The sequence below is a fragment of the Pteronotus mesoamericanus genome, unplaced genomic scaffold, assembly GCF_021234165.1.
Source record: "Pteronotus mesoamericanus isolate MK-2021 breed Mesoamerican mustached bat unplaced genomic scaffold, CSHL_Meso_final contig_22, whole genome shotgun sequence".
In the NCBI taxonomy this organism is placed as follows: domain Eukaryota; kingdom Metazoa; phylum Chordata; class Mammalia; order Chiroptera; family Mormoopidae; genus Pteronotus; species Pteronotus mesoamericanus.
The window spans coordinates 8,689,206-8,714,377 of NW_026555090.1; the positions used below are offsets into that span (position 1 = coordinate 8,689,206).

Genomic DNA, 25,172 nt, shown 5'->3' on the forward strand with positions numbered 1-25,172 from the left:
GCCCCTTCTCCCAGGGCCGGGGGCCACAGGGAGAGCTCCCCAGGGGAGGATTGAGGGGGATGCCTGGGATTCTTGCAGCGACTGCCCTGCTCCCCGCCCTCCTCCCGGTAGCCCCAGAACACCGGTCCGCTTGCCCCAGAGCCCTGCACGTTTGGATTCCGCACTCTCCCAGGAGAGGCGACCCAGCCTTCCTCCCCAATGGGCATGCTCCAAGGGGCTGGCTTCCAGCTGTTGAGTCTTGCTCCCGCATGGGAGTCTGCCCATTGTGGCAACTGTGTCATTTCACCTGTAGGCCCCAGGGATGTGCATGTGTCCTCCCCAAGGCTGCTGTGCCCCCTTTCGCCTTGGCCCCCGAATCCCTGCTCAGAGCACAGCTTTGCCGCTGACCGCCTTCCCTGCCTGTGTCCCCAGCTGGTGCAGCATGCCTCACCCCTTCAGCTGTTTTATTCCGCTTCCTCCCACACCTCCCCCACTTCTGACCCCTCTCATCAGCTGATGGGGGACCACTTTTCCATGGACAGGGTAGGACAAACTTTTCAGGGTCCCTTCTGCCCCAGAAACCTTGTCCTGTGCTTTCATGGCAAGGAAGGCTAGACCTAGGCAGGGGTGCCCAGCTCTGGGGCGAGAGGGGCTGGCCAGGCATTCGCAGCACGTGGGAGGCGTGTGCCGACTCCCAGGAGCGGGCATCCAGCGACACCCCCAGGAGGGGCTGGAAGTGAGAGGTCTCAGCACAAGGGCAGAGGTGCTCGTTCACACTCTCAGTCCAGGATGCTGGTATTCATGTCTTTAAAACCAGGGAGCTCTCTCTGCAAATGGCTGGTTAGGCAAGTACCCAACAATTAAAACCAGGAGTGCCACACCGGTGGCCAGTGGGCAAAATCAAGAGCAGAACTGCGGGGTTTTTTGGTTGGATGTTTTGTTTTTGCTTTTGCCCCTGGTTTCATGTAGAAATTTTGGAGTTGGCTGCCAACACTGAAAAATCAGCCGATTTCACATTACAGATTCAGATTATCAGCTTTTCTTGCAAAAAAGGGGTAGCTTTGGCAACACTGAGCCACCAGTAGTCCTCATGGCAACAATATGCTGAGGATGAGTGGCAGGTTTGCCAGTTTGCCACAGTTCCTACCCATCTCTGCTCTATCGAGTTCTGAGCCTGTAATGGGACAGTTGCTATTATTTGTTTGACTGATGTTTTTCTTATGTTTCGGGAAATGTGAAATATATCCTGTGCCCATGTCTATGAAAAGAGGGAAGATAAAAGGGCTGTGTTTCGCAAGATGTTTAAGAGCCTATTTCTTTCTGAACATGAATTTATTTATTGGTCTCCTAAAGACCAGTTTTCTAGAGATAAAGGCAGAACAGACTCATTTTCCCCCTCGTGGAGAAATCCGCGGTTCTCGAAGTGTGGTTCGTGAACCAGTAGCAGCATCATTTGGGAACTTGTTAGAAGGGCAGGTTGTTGGTGCCACGCAAGCCTACTGACTCGGAAGCGAAGAGGGTAGGGCCGGGCACTCTGTGCTGTAGCGGCCCTCCTGGTACGGTGCAAGGAGCAGGAGGTGAGAACCGCCGATCCGCAGCTTGGTGGGGTGCCTGCGCCTGCTGTGGCCGCCCCCCACCCCTGACGATCCAGAGCGGAGGAAAGGCGGGGACCCCTAGCCTGAGAGAAGGCGTTAAGGGCTACACCGCATACGCCGCAGGCAGAGTTCCGAGTGTGCTTGGAGGGCGGGAGGGGTCCTGCCAGCTACGGGACCTCAGCAAGTCCCAGCCCTTTGTGTCCAGCTCCCGCCTAGTCGGCGCTTGCATCTCTGGGTGCCTTCAGCTGTCCTGAGAGATAGATGGTCACCAGGCCTGCTTCCCAGGGGAGTTGTAGTATATGACTGTAGCAAAGAAGGCCAGGGAATTGGATTATGTCGGGAGAGATCCAGCTGGTGGCTCAAGCTTATCAAAGATGGGCAGGCATTCGTAGGCTGCTTGTCCTCAGGTGGAAATAGCATGCCATCTCTTTAAAGCCGTGTGGGTAAAAGCCAAGCTCACACGTGCACATTTCAAGTCGAGCACTGATAACTCAGACAGCTGTTGTCGTAGATGATCACTTGGCTTCTGTCCGCTGCTTCTCTGGCAAATGGCTTAATTATTTTAGTGGCTAGTCCAAGCCGGCCAAGACAGTCAAGATTTTCCAAATGTATTTACCATATTTTGCCATGTATACGGCACTCCCGTGTATAAAGCGCACCCACATTTTTGGCCCAAACTTTCAGAAAAACGTCTTTCATTTTAATTTTTTAATTCAATTTTTTACTTATATATAAAACCAATTATCACATTCCAGGTACTGTTTTGGAACAGATATTGTTGTTGCTTTTTAGAGTTACACTTTTAACACATAAGCATAAATAAAAATTAAAAACATTCATATAGTTAGGGAATTATTTCTACTTGTGTATAATGTGCATCCTTATTTTCCCCTCAAAAATTTGGGCAAAAAAGTGGGCATTATACACAGCAAAATATGGTACTTGGAGGACTCTCGGCCCCTGAGAGGCTTGTTTCAGAGACCCCAGCCAAGCCACTGATGACCCCCCACTGTGTTCATTTGTGGTTTGAGGACCTTTGGAGGCATTTCAGGATGTTAGACCCCCTCCTGCCTAAAACTGATATAGGCGTGGGCAGCGCTTCTCCCTCCACCTTCCGGTCCCCCTGCTTCCTCTGCCCTCACCTCGGCACCCAGGCGACCCCAGGAAAGTAAGAGACCCTCTTTCTCAGAGGGCTGACAAAGCCTACTCAGAGGCTAGGTGGGCTCCATCTATTCAACATGTCCTTGTTGGGTACGTTCTCTGTGTCTAGAAACTTGGGGAGCTCAGGCAACAGGGGTGATGACAGCTCCCCCCGGGGCCACCCCAACACGCGTAGGCGTGGAGGTGGGGCGTGGACCGGCCTGCGTGGGAGGGCGGCCGGCTGGGGCGGGGCCGCATCTCCCAGGAGACAGCCAGGAGGGAGGAGCCTGGCCCCTGAGCAGAGCAAGGAGGGCTCCCGTCCGGGCTGGAGCGTTGAACCCCAGCTCCCAGATTGCAGCCCAGCCGGGAGCTGAGCCTGATGCCACCTTGACTTCTTGCTTCATGTGGATGGGCGGGGGCTGCCTGCCGAGCTCCACACTCTGCCCCCTCAAACTGACATTCTTCTCGGGTATCGTTTCGCCACGGGTGCTGGCCAGGGCTCTTTGCTCGGCAGTGCTGACCTTGGCGCGTTCCTGCTCCCCCCTCACACCTCTGCCTGCAGTTAATGAGGCGCCTGCTGACAGTCGGCCATTACCTTCTCCTCTGTGAAATTGATAATTAGGGGCTTGGCTGACCATGGCTTCAGCTGGAACGTCTACCTGGAGCATTTGCCTTTGGGCAGAGGCTCCAGGACACGCTGCAGAGGAGCCTCAGGGCCAGTGGGAGAAGTTGGTGAGGAGGAATTTCTCCAGTTCGACATAGGACGCGAGATTCAAACGGTTCTGTGTGTGTTAGTTCTAAGACCTCAGGCAAGACCTGGGTTTAGTCAGTTATAAAACGAAAATAAGAACACGTCTCTCCTGATGATCTCATAAAGATCAGGTAAGCTACGGTATGTACAAGGTACCAGCCCGCAGTAGGTAGTGCTTCAGGAACGAAGGACAACTGAAAGTGTCCAGTGTGAAGTACAGGCTGCGGAGTCGGCTTTGCAGATGTGCAGTGGAGGGAAAAAGAAACCTAACCCTCTGTCCTTCCTATTATCCAACCAGGATCATTTTTAGGAGCTTGAAGTGTAAGACGTGCTCTCTGGGGTACCCTTGGGGAAAGCAGCAGAGTTCAAACGAGGGTGTTGGCAGGCAGCCCAGGAAGGTGGCCGGGGCCTTGTTTTGGTTGGTTTGCTGCTATCGTCCAGGGCGTGTTGGTCTTGGTGTGGTTTGTGCGGGCGGGGGGGAGGTTGCCCACTTCCCAGTGGCCCCTGTGGCCGTGGGTGTTCTCGGCTCCACGGTCTCATAAACTCTAGTCTTGTCCACTGAGTGTTGTAATTCTGCATCGTATGCCCTGTCTCCTGCCCCCATGATGAGCTCCGTCTGTGCCAGAAGAGTTAGAGTGTGTCGTTCTGGGGAGGGTAGCCTGGGCAGTTGGGAAAATCCAGGCCGTGCAACGTGAACGACTCAGTGTTGGTGACATCAGCTGATGCGGCCCTTCCTCAAAGGTTGCTGAGTGATTGAATAGGAACAGGAAGTATGGGGCAAGGCTGATATTACAGGGTACCTACCATGGTGTTAGCCCTCAACTCTTTACAAGAACTCAGTGAAGTAGGTGGTGGCATTTCCATTTTTACATGTGCACAAGGAAAAAATATGAAGTTCCAAGAGGGGACGTGACTTCTGAGGTTTTATGGATGGTCACCCGTAGCACCTGTACTGAACTTCCTCTTTGCCAGGCTCAAGACTGGAAGCTGGGTTTGGGGACAAGCAAATGGATGTCTGTGGGCAACTGAGTGATTTGTGGGGGTTGTAGCTTCTGTTTCTTATGCACACCCGCATCCCAATGCACCCATACACCCCTTGTTTTAGAATCCCTGTCACTGGGTGGAGGTTGTATTTGCTAGAAGTTTCTGGAATCTTCCAGGCTCCCTTGTTGGAATGGAGTTTCAATGAGTGGGGGGAAAATAGGCAGAAGAGGATTTGCCAAAGGGAAAATCAAGTGCGTTTATGACCTCACTCCTCTTGTGTGCACAGGTGTTTCCTCTCTGCTCCCCCTCCCTTCAGGGGCTCACTGGCCACAAACACGGGACTGGCTTGGGGTGAGTGGAGAGCCATACTTGATGGATGGGGTCACTCTGCACAGAACAGTGTTGGGGTCAGCCCAGGAGCCATCCTAGCTGGGGCTCTGGCTTCGGCCATGCCACCTGACCAGAACTAGCCATTTAGTCACGATGGCAACATCAACACCAGGGTTTAGGGTTGCCAAGGAGTCAGAAGGAGGGGCCTCTGCTTCGGGACAGGGGAGCCATGGTATCCAGTCCCCATCTGTCTCTGGGCCTCGGGTTCCCCATCTGTTAAATGGCAACATGGGGCCAAATGGTCTCTAAGCTCCTTTTCATCTCTGATTTTGAGAATATTCTTGACTTTTGCTCATGTTATCTTAATTAAGTTCATTTTCTTAAAAATGTCCCCTCAGGTCTTCCTGCCATTTGAAACACAGTATAATAAATCCTAATCTGATAAACAGTGTTCATTTTAGGAGATGGCAAGTGAGATATGAGGGGGATTTTGCCAAGGGGGATTTTGTTAGCAAATATTGTCTAAGTATTTTAAATAACACTATGCTTATGGGGGAATAAATTTTTTTTTTACTGTTGTTTAATTACAGTTGTCCCCATTTAATATGCTCATCAAAGAAAACTCAGAAAATACAGAAAAGCAGAAGTAATAAAAAATATTTAGCATTCTTTCCCCTTTTTTTACTGTATATGTTTGTCTACATGATTGGGATCATATGGTATATTTGGAATTGTATATGTTGATTTGGGGGGAGGGTGGCAGTTTTCTAATTATAAAAGTAATAAAGACATTTTAAAAATTAAATTTTTATTTTTAAAGGAAAAAATAAATAAAAATTTTAAATGTAATACAATTAATAGTACAATGGAAACAGCCAGAAGAATCCCACAATACAAAGATAGCCCTTGTTAACATTTCTGTGCGTTGCCTTAGTTCTTCATTTGGGGTGGGGAGAGCATTATTTTCCATAGTTGAGATCACACTGCGGACTCTGATTTCTAAAGCACGAACAGCTCTTAGAAGAGGGTATAAAAGAGGATTTTGATGACAGAAAACATCGGTCACTGGGTGGTTTATTAGTCTTTACTGATTTAAGGGAGGGAAGAAAGACTTGGTTCATTTAAAATGAGTTTTAAATATGCAGAAAATCATTACTCATGTTCCCAGGCAACCAAGTGGCCACTCTGGGGTTTTACACAGCGCAGCATGGCTTGGGTGGAAGGAGGACACAAAGACTTCTTGTTTGGTGCTCCTCCTAGCACAGTGTCCCAAAGCCACCACAGTCCCGCACTCTCGGCATGTGCTCAGAGGAAAAGGCAGCATCAGCTCGGAGAGCTTCTCCCCCGTGGCCTGAGGCTTCGTCTGCACTGACCTTGAAGGACGTTGCAGGAGAAGCGTGTATCCTGGTTCCAGGATGGGGGGAGGGAGCAGAAGAGGTGGACAAGTGCTAGGGCACCAAGCTTCACCCCGAGCTGGAAGGCCCACTGGGTGGCACACAGTTCGTGGGTTCCTGGACTGGGGTCTGCACTGAGTAAGAAATGATTCACAGGTACATGTGTCCCCATCGTTGTCTTCCTCGTTCTGCTCTCTCTCAGTGCCTCAAGTGGGTGGCATCTTCACTGGTGTGTCTAAGAGAACCTTCCTCTTTCTTGCACAGGAGATATTGACACAACTTGTCTAGGTATGTATGTCTTAGATCTCAAACTTTTGAGACAGAAGCTCATATTTGAAGTTCAGTTTGTTCCACCATTCAACAAATGTTTACTGATGACCCTTAGTAATGAACAAAATAATGAACACGCCTCCAAAAACTTTGACTTCAGTAGGATTTCTCTTCTAGCACTTCCTAGCACTTCCAGAGGGGCAATGCCAGGCCCTGGTGAGCAGTGAGCTAAAAACACTGACTTCCTAGGTAACTTTTCTCTTTGTCTGTTTTTTGCATGATTTTTAAATTATCTTTTATTATTTCTGTAACTGATGATTGGTTTTAATCTATTGGTTCTGGTCTTTTCTAATGGAACACTTATTAATCATACGTTGCTTCTTTATTTCTTATCCTTTTTGACTTAGCAATTTAGGGAGGTCCTTTTAAGTTTACCTCGCTCTTCATTGAATTAATTTTTTATATTTTTATTTATTCACAGCTGCTAATGAGGATTTGAATGAGCGATTTTCATATAATCATGACCTCATCTGTTTTCTTCTTTGTGTCAGTGTTTCCATTTTGGCTGTTATTTCCATTACAAATTCCTGTTCCTCTTTTAAAGAGGTCACAACTTCTCTTGCATTCTAGCAGTTTCCTGACGTTTTCTTCCGAATTACTACTTTCTGAGATGCGTTCTTCCTTGGAGCCTTCAGGATGTCACGTACTTGCTCTTATTCCACGTGCTTTTCCCACTTTATTCACTCATTCCTGGACAAGCCAGGACCTACGTAGACTTCGCGCGTACCAGCAGAGAGTGTACATGTGTAGATGGTCTGTCACCGGCCTTGGCACTCCGTGCACTTGGTGGAAGGTGACTCCCTTCCACAGTTTCTCGCCAGTAGACTCAGTGATGCACAGGTGTCCCAGTCCAGTTCTTGTTTGCAAACCAGCTCTCACTTGGTGCACTGCTGTTTTACTGCCTGGTTCTCTGATATTCTGAACTGATGAGGCACCTCGGACCCAACCATGCTGAGTGCCAGGAACTGGCTCTCAGTCACCTCATGGGAGCCACCAACCCGGCGGGCCTGGGGCCGGCCGCTCCCTGCAGCCCCGTTTGTCCTCTTTCTTGCTTTCTTCTCCAATGGCATCTGTCTTAATGTCTTACTTCCCTTCCCCATGTGTCTCACGCCCACAGCCCCCTGTGTGCGAAGATCCAATTCGCATGCCCAGCTCTCTGAGATTAGCAGGGAGAGACACCTCTTTGTAATTAGTGTGCGTTTTCTCCGGTATTTCACTCGGGCACTGTAAACTTTCATTTCTTCTTAGGCCTCCCTCCTCATTTGGTGTCGGCAGCTGATTCTCAGAATTCATGTTCATTCCTTCCCCATCATGAGCGTAAGGCCTGTGCTGAGTGGAGGGGAAAAGAACAGAGAGTTGGTTCTTGCCATCAAGCATCCTGGAGAGGGGTCCCGGGGTCTGCATGCACGGTGGAGGGCACAGGAGAGGAACGGATTGGGTCTGAGGAGTGTCAGGGAGAATCCATTCTCCCGCCATGTGAGAACACGCCTCGAAGTTCAGCTCTTCACCCTTTACGAAGGCCAAGCCGACTCACAGGGTTTCACCGCCTTGCCCGGGCAGATGCTCCGGCTCTGGGTGCCGAGGACCAGGCTTGCCGCATATGCTCTGATCACTTTGAACTTAGGGATGCAGCCAACGAACTCTCCCACATCCTCCCAGACTGGCTCCCACCGCAGCCGATCCTGTCTGGGTTACTAGTTCTCGTTCTCTTGCTCCCTTCGGACTCAACTTCTACTTTCTCTCGTTCCCCCCACGTCTTGTCTGTCACCCAGGCACGTTCTGCTTCTTACTTGATGTCCCTCTGCCCTGGTCGAGCCCCTCCTTTCATTCCTGCTGTCAGGCATACTCTGTCTTCTGCAAAGCCTCTCTGGACCACCCCAGTCAAAAGCAATGTCGCCCTCCTCTGGATTCTGATAGCTCTTATTATTTGTCAGTTTCTCACCTGGCATTTGTTATAGACTCCCTTGTATAGTTCTTTCTTTTTTTCCCTTGTGTTTGTGCCTTATCTTCCACATTTTAGAAGTCCAGTCCTTTGTATTATATACTTGCTGTATTGTCCACAGCCTTCAGGAGAAGGTAGTTCGTAACTGTTAGGTACTTGATTGATCACATAGCCAAGGGGCCGCATAGCAGGAATTGGGGGTCTTTGAGATCCTGCACCCTGGAGTCTGCACGGGCTGGTGAATGATTTCTCCCTTCATGCCTGTGAAGCATTTAGAAAAAGTGAGTCATCGCCATACCCAGATGTTCTGTCTTATTAATTATCAGTATGAGACAACACAATTTGTTCTATGGAAGACAAGGGCCTATAGGAAATCTGGCCTATTTTGGTTGACAGCTTTCAACTCGGCTGAAGCAAAGACTAAGAATAGGAGGGTTGGCCACATCTGACTCCATTAAACTCCGGAAGAATACAGCTCGGCGGAAATGATTGTCCGTCTTTTTGCTTTTGGATCATGGGTTTCCTACTGTTTCTCATTTGCTCACACGGCCCCATATGTAGAAACTTACCTATTTGCAGACACCAAAAGGGGAGAACAATTCATGCTTTTCCCAGTAACTCTAATGATAGAGGACTATCAATCAAGCAAAAACAAAGTGACTTCTTCGTTCAGAAGGCAGGATAACCCCAAACGGGAAACACATTAGAATGCATCTGCAAGTTGTACACACCCTGACCTATTAGTTCTGGTAACCCTAAGGAGTAAAACGTCCGCACGACTGGTGTGTGCTGCTTAGCTCAGGTCGGGGCAGATTATTAGCCGCCTGGTTTATCACGGCCCAGAACGGTCCCTTGCCATCGGCAGGAGGCCACAATGGGAACCGGATGGCAGTGATTCCTGTGGTGCCTATGCTGCGCCCTACTGTGTGTGGTCGAATCTGTTCATCCATGTAACGACACAGTGTCAGAGTGGTGCCAAGGCCGAGCGGCCTTAAAAACGCCCTCTTTGCTGTTATAAAACCAAGAAGTTACGGGCTGTGAAAGCTTCCATGGCCGTTTTCATCCCAGAAAACCTGAAGGACTGAGGTGAGGGTCTTGGCTGTCTAGGTGCAAATGAAGTTTTGCCTTTATTTTCTCATGGGTGGAAGCCCGTGTCCAGGAGCTGAGGTGCGCCTGCTCCTATCTGTGTCTTCCTGTGGCATGGCTGGCTGACCTCAAAGGTCGGGGGTGGGTCTGCCACCTGGCTTCCACTCCAGAGAGAGAGAATGTGCGGAAAACGCGACAGCTGGGGGCAGCTGGCTCCTCATCTCTGGACCCTGCTCACGGGCTTCTCTTGTGGCTCAGCTGGGACCATTTTACAACTGTTGAGTTAAGCATTTCTCTTGTTTTTTATTTTTATTTGTATTTTTTATCCTCATTTGAGGACATGTTTTTACTGCTTCTAGAGAGAGAGGAAGTGGGGGGGGGGGAGAGAAACATCAATGTCAGGGAGAAACATCGACCAGCTGCCTCCTGTACACACCCCAACTGGGGATCAAACCCGCAGCCTAGACATGTGCCCTGACTGGGAATGAAACCCACAGCCTTCCGGTGTGCAGGACAGTGCTCCAACCAACTGAGCCACCTGGCTAGGGCTCTTGTTTTCACAATGGGAGAAAAAAAAGGCGGGAGATCCCATAACCAATTCCTTGTCTTTAGTCTCTTAACATTTTTTATTCCCTGGTGTTGGGATAAGACACCCAGAGTGCAAAGCTGGTGATGTTTTCTGCCTGGCTCAAAACCCACCCATGGTTTCTTCTTGCTTGTAGGAGGAAGTCTGAATTTCTTAGCCTTGATCTTCTCATGGCCTTCCATGGTCTGACTCCACCCTTAGCTACTGCTTTTTCACCTTCCATGCCTCTTAAATCCTGACGGAAGTGGTCCGCCCACCATTCCCCCTGCCCTCCCACACTGCTTTCTCTGGGGCTTTGCTCAGGCTGGACACCAATCCCTAAAGTTGTTCGTCCTACCCATCCTTCCTGACCCATCCCAGAGCCACTGTTTTCTCCTCTATTCAATGGGACGATAATGGAAACTTCCTTATTGATTTGTTAGATGGGTTAAGTGACATAAGACCTGCGAAGCACTTGGAGCGGCGCCTGGCCCAGGGCAGGCTCTCAGCAAGGGGTCGTCGTTGTCATTCCTGCAGCTGATTGGAACCCTACAGTCACAGAGGGGAAGAAGTGTCCCCCAGGCAGCCCTGCCAGTGGCTTTGAGAAGGAAGAGTGAGCGCTGCCATGGAGATTGGAAGGGAAGGACCAGAAAGGTGGACTATAGATGCAGGACACAGGGAGTTGACGTGTCTGACCACCGTCCACCCCCAGGGGCTCCTGGGCGTGCCAGGCTCCGAAGCCGAGGGGCCTGCAGTTGACATTAAGATGCTGACTGTGCTGCCTCAGTTTCCCTGAGATTGGACCATAGCAAGCCCTGCTATAGATGCCCCGACCTCGTTTTCTAGTCCTCCGGATCACTGCACTCCCCAAGGGACCGGGGCAGGGGCACGTGTCCCCTTCCCTGGAGATCCCGCCACCATGTCTCTTGTGATGTGACTCACGCATCGCCCTGGCCAGGGTCCCTCCGTCTAAACTATCTTTTGCATATGTGGTAAAATACACATAACATGAAATGCACCCCTGTCACCGTTTTCAGTAGCGTTAAGAACATTTACGTTCCTGGGCAGCCATCACCGCGGTCCATTTCTAGAACTTCTTCGTCTTGCAAAAGTGAAACTCTGTGTCCGTTAAGCAATAACTTCCCTTTTCCCTTTGTCCCAGCACCTGGCAACCACCATTCTACTTGATATTTCTATGAATCTGACTATTCTAGGAACCTTACAGAAGTGGAATCATACAATATTTGGCCTTTTGTGACTGTCTTATTTTTACTTAGCATAATGCCCTCAAGGCTCATCGCGTGTAGCATGTGTCAGAACTTCCTTCCTTTCTGAGGCTGAATAATATCCCATTGTACGTATAGACAGCAATTTGCTTTCCATTCATCCGTCAGTAGACACTTGGGTTGTTTTTACCCTTTGGCTATTGTGAATAATGCAGCTATAAACAGGGCCTACAAATATCTGTTTGAGTCCCTGCTCTCCTATCTCTTGGGTCTATACCCAGATGTAGAATCGCTAGATCATGTGGTAATTCTATGTTTAAATTTTTAGGAACTGCCATAGTTTCCATAGCAGCTGCACCATTTGACATACCCACCACAGTGCACAAAGGTTCCAGTTGCTCCACATGCTTGCTCACACTTGGTTTTTTTTCTCTCCTGGGTTTGGTTTTGTTGTTGTCGTTTCTTTTTTAAAGCAGCCATCCCAGTGGGTGTTGGGTAATATCTCATTGTGATTTGCATTTCCCTAAAGATTAGTGACGTGGAACATCTTTTCATGTGTTTAATGGCCACTTGTATACCTCCTTTGGAGAGCTGTCCTTTGCCCATTTTTAATTAGGTTCTGTGTTTTTTGTTATTGTTGAGTATAAACTTTTTTTGTGCCCAGGATACAGCGGCCCCTACCCTTCACCCCTGCTGGTAGTAACGCCACCACCACCGACTCATTTGTACAAGTCCTTTCATCCCCCCTCACACTATGAAGTGTGTATACGGATTTTCCCCCTTTGAATCTCACAGCAGCCTTTTGAGAAATACATTGTGATCATCTCCATTTTGCGCGGGAAGCAACCACAGTGCAGAGGCCTTGCTGCTCGTATCTCCGCTGGCCAGCTGACATGGGCGTGGCCCTGATCGGCCTGGGTCCGCAGAGGACAGCTCGAAATTCCTCGCCCCACCCGAGGAGCTGACGTTGAACTGGCACAGACATTTGAGAGAAGTGATTTTACAGGAAACCACCCAGGTCGCGGGACCTTGGTTCCTCCAGAAAATCTTCTCACCTTCAATGCAGAGGATCACCTTCTGAAGTCCCACAGGTTTGCATCTGAAAGCAAACACAGAAATGTGTGGCATTTTAAGTGCTAAGCCCTCAGCTGCTCCAAAGCTTTCTAAATGGAGTGATGTGACATGTTCACCAAGGACCCGAGTCCCTACCTAAATCTGGTTCATTGGAGGATGCAGTATTGTTTTCAGGGTCCAGTCTTTCCCCACTTGCAAGTAAGTTAACAGCTTTGTGATCCTCGGGCCTCTTTTATCTGAGACACACCACATCGTCCGCTTGCTGTCCGTCCGGATTTGGAGGTGATGAGGGCAGAGTGAAAGCAGGGGACCATTCTCTGTTCCTTTTATGTTGGGTTTGATCTGGCCTTCGGTTCACACAGCTGGGGCCGGGGCTGGGGCCAGAACCCTGACTTAGGGCTGGGAAGAAGTTGGCGGAACATTCCCCAGCAGGGCTTGGGCAGGCCCAGGGAGTCCCGCCTAAAATACAGCGGACAAAGGCGCTCTTGTCCACGGGCCTGGGGGTGGGAGGCATCTGGTCAGTGACACAGGCTTGGCCATTGTATGTCGTGACCTCAGCCAACTTTTTTTAGCTGAGAAAGGGGAAAAAGAGAGAAAGTGTTTTAAAAAAGAGAGAGAGAAAGAAAGCCTCGAGAAACGTTGCATCTGGAAAGTCCAGAGTGCGTTGCTGATTTCCCCATGAGAGCGGGAGCAGCTTGGAAGGAACTGTGCAATGTAGTGGCTTCTTTGTGAAAGAGCAGCAGAGAGAAAAGCCACAGGAACATCCTCCAGGGTGCCCAGAGCACTGACTCTGGGGTAGCTGCTTGCCTCAGCCTCATTTCCCGCAGAGGGTGCCACGTGGAGGAAGCTGGCGGGGGCCCAGCCCTGAGTCTGGGGACTTCAGACAGGACCTGAGTCTCTCTTCCGAGTTAGCAACCCCAAAGAAGATTAGCTGACCCCCGATGGTAAGAATCCATGCCGCCCACCTGCAGCTGTGTGTGGCCAGCTTGCTTTCCTTCTGTGTGTTTCTAAAATGACTTTGGCGTTTGAACCTTCGGAGATTGGGGCTCTCGCTGTGAAGCTGCGAAGCTGAGAGGGCAGAGGCCCCGTGTCGGGAGGCGCCTTTCGCGGGCCCAGGGGCATGAACAGGGAGAACGGAATACCGGGCCGTTGTGTGAGAAATCAGGAGAAGAGGGAGGGAGGAGGGAACAGGTTTAAAAAGGGGTGTTTGTGGTGGGGAAGAGAGTCTTGGCTCCCCAGTGACCCAAGAAGCAGGATGGTGACTTAGATTTCTGTTGTGGGGACTGGAGTCCATAGATTGCCGCCCCCGTTTAACTTTTCCAAAATCTGAAGCTGGGCTTATGGCTACACACCCACCTACCTTCTTCCACCCCATGGCCCAGTTCTAGGTGGGACAGTACAGGCTGAAAGCCCATTAGGGCACATAGCTCCCCAGAAGGTATGAGAATCTGCCTAGTAAACCCAGTATCTGCACAAAGGTTCAGGATGGGCTGCACGCTTCTGTCCAGTTTGGTGGTGGCGGCAGTGGCCGGAATGAAAATAATGGACGTTCTCCTGAGACTCAGGGGTAGAATAGCCTTATTTCGCCAACCTTTCTGCCCCTCCGAGGTAGCGCCCTCCCCTTCTTGGGAAAGAGGGCCCTCCCATCAGCCTAGACTTCAGCGACTGCTCTCTGGGGGCTCTGGACAGCTGAGGCAGGTCCAGCTTTGATGGAAAGGCGAGTTTGTGTTTGTACACACCTTCCTCCAGGACGCAGCCTCCCACTGACCGGGGTAGGTGGGACCTCTGACTTGGGCCTGGCTACGCCTGCCCCTGGGCCAGGGGATGAGCAATGGTGCTCGTTACCCAGGAGCAGCCTCCGGTGGGTCAGCTGACTTCCTAGGAAAGGTCTCTGCGGGCCTTCTTAAAGGTCAGGGTGCACCTGAATTGCCTGTAGGGCAGGCCTGGGACCCTGCATTTCTAACAGCTCCTAGACGACACCCATGCTGCCAATTCAGGCACTGCACTTGGAGAGGCTGCAGTGAAGATCCCAGAGCGCTCCATCACACGCGGACAGGACCTGGTTGCAGAGGGCTGGGGATTGGGGCGCGTCCGTCCGGAGGTTGATGGGGAAGAAGGGATTAACCCAGAAGTGGAGCACTGGGGGCTTTCAGGGAGCAGGAAAGGGTCCTTGGCCAAGCCCTTGGCAGGGTGGTTGGTGAGGTGGACCCTGAGGCGCGTGCGTCATGGGCCGTCGGCGGGGTGCGCCCATGCTTAAGGGGACTGTGTGTTCAGGGTGCGGGGTGAGTGATGAACAGAAGGGCCAACCTCTAGCAGGCCCAGGGCCATTCCCCTGGTGCCTGCCTTTGGCGTGGGGTGAGTTCTAACTTCAGATGTAGGGAAGCCCCGGATGCTAGGGTAGAAACCTGATTGCTAGGCAACTAGAGCTCCACCGCGTGGGGCTCTGGGGGAGAGGCAGGCAGACGCAGGCCCCCTGGGACAGGAGAAGCCAGCACAGCTCACCACGGTGAAAAGGGGAAGCACAGGACCCCTTGGTGGCTGGGGGCGGGCAGGATCCAGGAATTTGGGGCCTGGGCAGTGCTCCAGGGAGAGTCTGATGCCTCTGAATCTCGTGTCTGCACCTGAATGTGACTTTGCCTGGAGACCATCTGGTCCAACTTCCGTATTTTCAAGATGAGGAAATTGAAGCCAACCGGCAGAAATGAAGTGGGTTGCTCAAGATCTCCCGGCAAGACAGCGGCAGCTCAGGCCTGGCACTGGGGCCTCCCAGTTCACATCCTGTGCCCACAGAGCAGTGGTAGGTCCCGGACCTCGATAGCTCCCACCTGTGTCTAGTTTTCTATGCACCAGAGCAGATGCTTCAGGATTGTCGGCCACGTTGGTTTGCTAGGAATTGTGCTGACTCGCCAAAAGGGTTCCAGCCCCCGTTAGCCTCCACCTCCCGCCGGTTAGGACACGCAGGAGACCGGGTCTCGCGTCGGAAGTCTGTGATTGGAATCACCTGGAGCACAGGCATTAGCACTGCACAGGGGCTGCATTGAGTCTCTATGACGAGAGGACTTGCTGCCGTGGTTTTCATTTGGTGCCTGCGTCTTACAACCAGCAAACAACAAAGCTGGACCAGCTGTATCGCAGGCAGGCAGCAGAGGCACCCACCTGCGCGGGCCGCTGCCGCTGATCTCTGGTCTCTGGTCTCTGAAAGGGCCCCAGCTCCCCGAGGAAGCCTGCTCTTGCCCCCAGGGCGTCTGTGAGCAGCAGCTGCTCGCTTGCCCTTGAAGTTCCTGGCAGGCTGCCTTGCGAGAGGTACGCACCTATGACCTTTGACGGCCTGAGCTAGCAACTTTCAACTCCCTCTTCACTTCACCACTTGGCCTGTTTTGAATGAAACAGAATGCTTGATAGATTTGCTTACTTGGCTTCCTTCAGAGGCATAACAGCTTTAGAAAGTGGGTGGAGGGATTAAGCGAAAAGGAAAAAAGACTCATGGACATGGACAACAGTGTGGTGATTGCTGGAGAGGGGCAGGGTCTAAGGGGTCTAAATAGTAATGAAAAAAAATACAATAAAGATGTTTTTAAAAAGTGCCAGGAACAATGGCATGGGGCATTGTGGGGTTTTGCACTTTGATACTAAAAGAAGGCTGGGGAGGGGGCTTCACTAGTATTTCTTTTTCTCCTTTAGCCCCCTCCCAAAACCAAGTGTTGGCAAAACTCTTGTTCTCAGGCTTTTTGTTCTGCAAAGGAAATTTTCCAGGATTCATCTGGGGAGTCCCTCACCCTATGCAGAGCTTCCTAGGGAGGTGACCTGTTGTCGGTGACTGAACCTCAAAAGGTCCTTCAGAAGCATCTTCTAAGGCATCTTCTAGCGATAAAAACTAGTAGAGAAAATCTACAATGTATTTTGAGATCCTTTAGGATGATAGAAAGTACTAAACTCAAGCTCCGTTTCTTTCTATGAAAGATAGGGGCATTTCAGCCCTGTAGAGGCCAGAACACTGGCTTGTGGCAAAGAGGGGGTCTGGGGGTCACTGCCCACACTTTAGTGCCCTTGTTTGGGCATATATATGATGTTTTCCAGTTGTTGTGAAATCACTTCACTGGCATCTCAGACAGCACGTCTTTCCCTCCAGCTGAGTCGGACTTGGCTGACTATATGAAACTATATATCTAGACCTGAAGAGTTTGAGACCTCTTCCTCTTTAGAACCCAAAAATGTTTGGGGGTAACATGCCACAAAAAACAAAGTGATGTTTCACAAACATTTACATCCCTGTCATGAGGCCTTTGTCATCTCTTTGGCTTACGTGGCTGCTGCTTCTATCAGCCTGCGCTGGTCACTTAAGTGCCGCGGAATTTCCCTTGTGGTTGAAATACGCTCCTCAGGTAGCGGAACCCCGTGTTTGAGGTCTGGCATCCCCTGGGTTCGCAGATGAGGAAGCAGAGGCCCCAAGAGGCAGTGGGACTCTCTCAATTGCAGCTTGTTGTCTGGGGACACAGTGTCTTTATGCCTAGGCCTGTATGCTGCCTGGTGGTGCTCCCGTGGTCCCGAGGTGAAGGTAGAATAACTGAGGGGCCCGTGCAATTTTTATCTGCTGGGGAAGGGGGAGGAGGAAAGGGACTACTTTCTTCAACAGTCTGCCAGGAAGTTAAGCATTTGAATAAAATGTCTCTTAATCCCAAGCTGGCGAACAGAACCTACGGGCTTTTCTGCTCAGACGTGGGAACAGGCGCACCAGCCTGCCCTTTGTAGCTGTGGAGCATCAGGATCAGATGGACCTCAGAGTTGGGGCACAGCTCAGGGGCTTTCTCTGGGGTTCCCCAAGCCCTCCAGACACCCAGGGGAAGACGCAGCCGCCGCTTCCCATATTCCAGGAGCACCTGCGGGAACCCCCTTCCCCTGAGTAGCCCCAAACACAGCCATGAAACCTCCGGGCATCTGCTCCAAACCTCGGGAAGTGGCAGGAGTGACCGTGATATTTGGTGGCACAGTTCTGCTGAGATTCTCCGAAGAGGTGCTAGAGAGCGGGTGTCTCTCAGATCCCGGTCATGCTGTTTGGTCCTGCTGGGTAGACGTCGCCAGCAAAAGCACCCGCCAGCTCAGATAACAGGACGTTTGCTGATATCCAGAGTCCTTCGTTTCTAACTCTTATCTCCTTTGGAACCTTATTAATTGGCCTTTCTAGCTTGTATCTCTAAGGCGGGTGCAACTATAATAAAAGTCTCTTCCCTCCAGTGTCAGTGAATTAAGGGGTCACACAGGAAGGCACGGGCAGCTGTCTTGGAAGCCCCTTCCTACTGATCGAGCCCTTCTGACCCCCTGCTTTATGACCCCTGACTCTTCAGGGGGTTATACGAAACAGCTTCCGAACCAAGAGAAGCTGCTCACCTCATCCTCGCAGAACTCTTCACCGGTCCTTGCCCCACTGCAGACCCCACGTTCTCCAGCTTAGCAAGTGTTCCCTGTGAGGGTTGACTTCCTGTACCCTTGCATGGGCTACCCTGTAATTGCGTTCATCAAAATTCCTGGGCAGCCAGATCATTCCTTTTTAGGGTCAGAAAATAGAGTCGATTGTTCTGTGTCCTCTCCCTGCCCAGCCTGATAAACAGGCCTCGTGAGCTGGTTGGCTTGCAGACGGCTGTTTAGGGTGGCGGGACCCTCCCTGAGTCTTCAGGAGCTCGACACGTCTGCAGCGCTCGAAGGGGTTCGGCCTTCAGGCCACGGCTGGCAGCCTTGTGGGTGCTGGGAGGAAAGTCCCCCGGCACTGACGTCCGCGTCTTGTCATGGCGCCAGGGACATCACAGTGTAAAGCTCCCTCTAGCAGCTCCACGGACAGAGGACAGTGATGGGGTGGGTGAGGCTGCGGGGGAAGCCGGCTGATGCCGGCAAGGAGGAGCGTGGCCGATGCTCCCTGGGGACTGGAGCTGAGGCGCCCAGCGAGTCCTCCCCCCGGAGCCTGTAGGCCTCGTCTGGGGCAGCCTCTCAGGCTGGAGGTCTGCCAAGGGCAATGGGGGATTCAAGCCCGTGCACTTATTGTTCCAAGTGTGTCCCTACCCACCCACACGCCCGGAGCAGGGAGGCCTGAGGACACTCGTGTTGTACCAGGTTTGGAAGAGTCCTGGGAACATTTGCATTAAAGTATTTAAAGCCTGGTTTGGAAAGTTCCTTTAATGGATTCAAAGAAACAGCTCTGCTAACCAGCTCTTTTTTGTTTTAATCCTCACCTGAGGATATGTTTTTTCTAGAGAGAAAGGAAGGGAGTGAAAGAGAGAAAGGAAAGAAGGAAGGGGGAAGGAAGGAAGGGAGGGAGGAAAGAAGGGAGGAAGGAAGGAAGGAAGGAAGGAAGGAAGGAAGGAAGGAAGGAAGGAAGGAAGGAAGAAAGGAAGGAAGGAAGGAAGGAAGATATAAGAGAAACATTGATCGGTTCCTTCCCATACACACCCTTGCCTGGAAATGGAACCTGCAACCTTTTGGTGTACAGAACGACACTCGTAAGTGGACTGAGCCACCTGGTCAGGGCTAACCAGTTTGTTTTAAATGAGGGGTGGTTTCTAACACCTGAAAGATTTTGTCTAAACCTCTGATGAGTTTGTCACATTTAATGAGAAACTTGGCAAGTAGAGAAGTGGAAGGAAGAAGGGCATCTTCTTGGTAAAAAGCTGGCAGCGACCCTCGTGCCCTTGACCCCCTTTTCAGACAGGGGTCCAACCAGAGTATCTGCAGGGAAGCAGGAAAGCTTGGATTCAGGCCAGGAAGTAGCCCTCTCGGATGCTGAGCAGCCTTTGGCTTTTGGAATGCTCTGGGGACTGCCCAAGGCGGTAAGGACGGAGTCTCCGGGAAGTCCTGAGCTCCTGCTGAGTTCTCTCTCAGCCACCAAGTGCTGTGGTCCCACCCTGTCCACCTCATGGATTCGGGGCTCAGAACTCCCCGTGGCAGGTGGTTGCCCCACGGGCCAATAGAAGGTGGCTGGTGGTCAGCACGTGGGTCCAATAAAGAGTCTGCAGCCTCCAAGGACCCTCCCCTTCCGTCATGTTCTCTCTGGCTGGAAACCTGTCTTTCTCCCAGGAAGAGACAAGAGCAGATACTAGAGGCCTGAGGTGGGAGCAGATTTGGCAGGTACCCCATAGCCATGGCAGGAGGAAGAGGAGGGTGTGGGTTTACTGGGATGGAAAACAAGAGCAGAGTTCTGGGTTCGTCTCGGGGTCCTCCTTTTGTCCACCTACCTCTTGATCTTTTCCATTGTGATGTGGAATTTGTGACCCAGGTTATTTCACTTTTCTAAACTATATTTGAGAACAGCGGCTCACACACATTCTCTACCTCGATTTTGATCAATATTTACACATTTTGAGCTGCTTCCTTGTTCAGTCCTCATCCTTTTTACCTGGGCTCCTTCCTTCTTCATCTTTGCCTTGTTTTTTAAGGTAGTCAGAGTACATCTTTTAAGCACTTTTGCTAAGGAGGTCACAGGGAGGTACATTTCTTGACCCCTTATCTGCAGAGGAAGGTACTTCGATCCTTCCTTCCAGGCCCACTCAGCCGTGCCCTGGCTGGTTCCGGGCGTCCAGGTGGCTCTGTGGTTGTGGAAGGGAGAACTTGCTGGAGAGTTCTTTATGGAGGAGCCTTCAGGCAGTGCCAATCACAGCATTGGGCTCATTAGCAGTCATTGCCATGGCAACGGGGCTGCCAGAAAGTGGCTTGTTAGGCAGACAACTTCAGACCTGTTATATATAGATCTGAGAGTGGGGGTGTGGGGCCCGCTGAATATGCTTTTCTTTAGAGCTTCTGTTGCTTCTGGGTTTGGGGTGTGAGAAGACGCAGTACGGGGGGCTTTAAAACTGTCTGATCTGGCTGCTAAATCAAGTGTCTGACGACCACCCGTTAACATCAGCAAGTAACATCTGCTCACACCTGCAGAAGGTAAGAATCAGGTGCTCCCAGAAACCTCCTGAGCAGCAAGGAGCCCCGGGTTGAGCTGGAAGCACGGCAGCGGCTGTGGGGAGCAGAGTGTGGGGGTTGGCGTGGACCGGAGCCTACGCGGAGAAGGCTGAATCTCTCTGAAGATAATCTGTTTGAAGCATTTGGGTTTGAGACAGGATTCTTTTCATTACCAAGTAGCTGTGTAGCTAAACATTGTCTCCTTATAAATTGTGCTTATTAAAATTTTATGTTCCCAGTTTTAATTTCAGAAGCAGTGTTTTCTCTTAGTTGCTCCCTCTTAAGCTTCCAACTGGTCTCTTCTGATTCAGTGAGCATAAGACTCACCTAGAGTACGAGTTAAAAGGCGGCTTTCTAGGCGCCAGGTTGATTGGGTGGTTGGATCAGAGCTCTGGAATCTGCACTTTAACCCACATCCCCAGTGACTGACGGGGTAGCCCAGGGATCCCACTTTGAAAAACACTGCTGTAGGGGGATTTCTGTTAATATCAGAGCGACTTCCCTTTGCTGGCCTGCTCATTTTCCCCCCTAAGACAATCGGTAACCATTATTAAAAGGACAGCTTCTCCGATTGTGTTGTTTTAAATAAGGAGACAAGGAAGTCAGCCCACAGCCAGGGAATGTGACTGCTTGGAGGTGGGTGGTGATATTTCTGCCCGTCTCCTGGGAAGGCGTGTGCTCTCTTGGAGATGGCGACTGGCAAGAGAATCAGGCTTGAGCTGTCGCCTCTCGGGTGGGAGCTAGGACGTCGGCCGGTCCAGGTGAAGAAATGGAGCTGAGTGTGGAGAGCTCGGGGGAGAGGGACGAGGGGTAGCCTGGATTTAGGTAACTGGATGGAGGTCTCTAGAACAAAGCTAATATTTTAAAGTTCAGTTGTATTATTTAATTCGCTGTGCAACACGGGGCAAATTACTAAATTCTCTGAGTCCCAGGTTCCTCGTTTGAAAATGGAAAAAAATGGCATTTCTGTGACAGGCTTACTGTAAAGATGCAAAACAAGTGTGTAAAGCCCCTGACCCAGGTCTTGCCCACTTAGACATTTGGTGAGTGGTCAGAGTCATTACCGATGGGCAGAAATGGGATCTGAGTGCAGTCGCTTCTTGAGTACCTATTAGACTACGGTTCTAAAGTGGTCTAGAAACCTCTTGATAAAATAGGGTGAGTGTGTAGGCACACATGCATCCATTTGGGGGGCAGAAGATCCAGTTTAACCCAGGTTCTCTGAGGATGGAGAATCTTACTCAGCAAGGGGACCCCGATGAGGGGGCCCAGGGAGACTGACCCCGAGCCTGGCACCCTGGGGGACAGCCCGTCTTTCCCTGGGGGAAAGAGGCAGCATTGCAGAACGCCCAGCAAGCCATCCTGTGGGGTAGGCTAAGGGTCTCTGAGCCCAGGAAAGCACCTTCCTCTCGGCCCGCTCCCGCTGCCCCATCCCCTGTTCCTGGTACATAGGGCCTGTGTCACCCCTGCTTTTCATTGCTGTTCCCATGGGAAAGAGCTGACAAAATGGACGGGAGAAGCCACGGGACTAAGGAAGGGAGGGGAAGGCTTTAACTTGGAAGGAAACTCATTAGAAGAATGAGCATGGCAGAGACCTTAATGATCAGGTCCTTATTCATGCTGTATTCCCTCGATGGCTGTGAACAGCTCTCCCCGGAGCCTGTGCCCCGATGCCGTGGGGCAGGGGGCTGGGGGTAATGCCAGCAGTTCTTAAATGAGAGCCTGCTGTTCAGAGGCCCACCTCTGCCTTGTCTGCGTCTTTCTAAAATTTTTTTTTATTGTGGTAAAATACACCTAACATAAAATTTATCATCAGTGACTTGGACACATTCACAGTTTTGCGCAGCCGCCACCACTACCTAGGTCCAAAACATTTTCATCACCCCAAAAAGGAAACCCTGTGCCCATCCCCTTCCCCCAAGCCCCTGGTAACCACTAATCTGCTTTCTGTGTCTTACAAGTTTTCCTATTCTGGATATTTTTATATAAATGGAATCATCCAGTACTCGGTCTTATGTGTCTAGCTTATTTCACATGGCATGATTTCAGGGCCCATCCATGTTATAGCATGTAGCAGTACTTCATTCCTTTTGTTGGCCGAATATTTTTTGTGTGCTTATCCATTCATCAGTTAATGCACACTTGGGTTGTTTCTACCTCTTGGCTATTGTGGATAATGCTAGAACAAGGGTGTACAACTGTGGGAGCACTGTTTTCACTTCTCTTGGCTGTGTACGCAGCTCTCTCCACACCCTGTGGCTCCTGACTTGGCTCAGTGTAGCCAGCAGGACTAACTTCTTTCTGGGAGAGGGGAAGGGAGGGCAAGGAGGCCGGCTGCCTTGGGGGATGGCGGCAAAGCGCTGTCAGATGGCAGGCAGAGTGGGGACCCACGGCCGCAGTGGAGGGGGATGCGAAGACCGCCTTTGTCACATTGGCTAAATTAGGAAATTGGCCTGGGTGGCCCCGCCCCTCTTTCAGCACCCTGGCCCTTCCTGGCTCCATGTCGGGGGGCGGGGGGCCTCCCCTGCAGGCATCCTCTGTAGTGTTCCCGCAGGGGGGCCCTGCAGTTCCCACACAGGGAGACCTTGGAGCGGTAACGGCACCTCTTTGGCCATCAGTGTCCTCAAATGTGAACCAGAGCCTTTCCTGGCCCCACAGGGCTGCTTTGATAAATTAACTAGAGCCGTTCTAAAGAGAAAAGCACCCTGCAGTGGTGGAGAGGGGATAGGTGCCATTGTTCTTCACGGGCGGGGCGAGAGGGTAGGAAGGTTCGGTCCACGCTCTCAGCCAGCGCAACTCAGGAGAGTTCTCCTCGCCGCCAGCCTTTTCGCCAGAACGCAGTAGTCAGCATCTTAACATGCTAACCGCGCCGGCCAGCCTGCGTTCACCTTTTCAGTCAGGTCGTCTTGGAAACAGAAACCTGGGAGAAGTGACCCTGAATGACCACATTTTAGATGCAGTGATGGCGGGTTGGCGTGACCTTCACCCCGCAACAGGCAGAGGCTGCCGGAAGCCTGGTCTCATTCTGCATCCGGGCAGCCCCGCTTCCACTGGAGACCCCATGGACTGAGCGTTCTTGGTGGCAGGCACTTTCCTGGGGCCAAGTCTCTTAGTGTTAGTCACAGAGTCTTCCACCGCTGGGCTAATGCCACCCTCGTTTTACAGATGTGGAAGTAGACGTAGCCGGGCGCGTCATTTCCCTGGGTCACGGGCTTCTAGGTGCCTAAGGCAGGATCGAGCCCCAGGCCGGAGGGCTGTGCTCACTGTGCTTCTGGGTCCCTGTGTCCTCCGCAGCCCCCCCGGGCCCTGTCAATCTCTGACCCTTGCTTAGTACCCTTTAACAGTTGCCTACTTCCTCCCAGCTTATTGGGACAAGCCCCAGTCTGGTCTTCCCACCTCACATGCTATATAACTCAAGCAGAAGAAACCTGGTTCTAGAGTATTTCTTTCATTGGTCAAGCCCTCTGATCTCTTTATTTCTACATCGCTCCCAAACCTCCTCAGCCAAAATGCATACCTCCTGTTTGTGGGCTGGTTTACACACACTCACACACACACACACACACTCACACACTGCACTCATCGTCAGGCTATTTGTCTTGCGTGTAGTTTGACCACCTTGCAGTCTGGGAGAGGCCCAGGTGAGCACGCTGAGGTGTGTGCTGTGCTCTGTGGACGCTGGCGAGAAGACCGCCCTGCCTGGCTGCTGTTCCCCTCCCTGGCACTGGGCAATGTAGGAGCCAGTCTTTCCTGCCGAACCCAACAGACGCTGCAGGTTAACAGGTGTGGGAGTCAGAAGCGTTCAGGCCATCGGGGAAGGTTTTCATTAAATTATGAAACTCCATAATAATAATGGAACATACACAGAGGCCCTGGGGAGGCCGTATCTCCTCGAAGTGCCTGGAGCGGCTAGGACTGATCCGATCCCGCCGAGGGCCCGCAGGGCTCCACCGGACCCAGGAGCACATGGCTTTGCCGTCTGCAGAAAGCTGAGCCGTCTGGGAGCCGTGTCTCTGCAGCTCCCTTTCAATCCATTATCTTAGGCTGTGGACATCAGCACCGCCCCCGGCAGGAAGGGCAGCGGCCCTGGGAGAGGTTTCCTAGGGGCTCACAGAGGACAAAGTCCCTCTCTGTTAACTGACGGGCACTCTAGGGGAACCTGTCCTCTAGGGGATCCTGTCCCATCTGCGGTGGCTCCGAGGAAGCAAGCGTTCTTCACACCTCACATCCTCAAAACCGCCAAAATCACCCAAGTGTGGCCTGTGACCTCCCTTAGGGTCACAGGCCACACCCCCCCCAAACGTCAAGCTATTCCAGGGGGACTTCATCTGCCTCTGACTTCCTGCTTGAAAACAGTTGCAAAAATGCCAAACGTGTGTGACCTTTTCTTTCCTCCTCCACAGAAGCCTGGAATGGTCCCCCCTCCGCCCGGAGAGGAAAGCCAGACCGTCGTCCTCCCGCCGGGCTGGCAAAGCTACTTGTCGCCTCAGGGCCGGCGTTACTATGTCAACACGACCACCAATGGTGAGTCCCCGCTCTGGGAAGCATCCTGCACCAGCCCCCAGGCTTCTGTCTCTCTGGAGGGGCAGGTGTTCTCCATCCTCAATCTCTTAGTTTTTAAAGACTCTTTCTCCAGCAACCTACCCCAGAGGCCGCTCCCCCGTGGCGCTGGGAGGTAGGGGTCTGAGCCTCGATTGGGAAGCCTGCCCCTCGCGGTTGGGATCACCCTCGGACCTGTACAGCCACTCAGGCACGGCTGTTGAACCCAGCTTCGTGGTGTGGAACTGTGTTTTCCACACTGGGATCATGAAAGGTGCTATGGTCAACAGCTCGTCTAAATC

At 51.7% G+C, this 25,172-nt stretch overlaps 1 protein-coding gene across 4 annotated transcripts in view; it reads left to right on the forward strand.

Moving 5' to 3' along the window:
* Window positions 1–25,172, forward strand: part of GAS7 (growth arrest specific 7) — a 202,444-nt gene that overhangs the window by 99,659 nt on the left and 77,613 nt on the right. For 3 of the 4 annotated variants that reach the window (XM_054571246.1, XM_054571248.1, XM_054571249.1), the window contains exon 2: window positions 24,735–24,855. In XM_054571246.1, the coding sequence (XP_054427221.1) occupies window positions 24,735–24,855 (121 nt within the window). Of the gene's footprint in view, window positions 1–12,813; window positions 13,341–24,734; window positions 24,856–25,172 lie in introns of those variants that run through there. The other variant, XM_054571247.1, reaches the window with a different exon arrangement.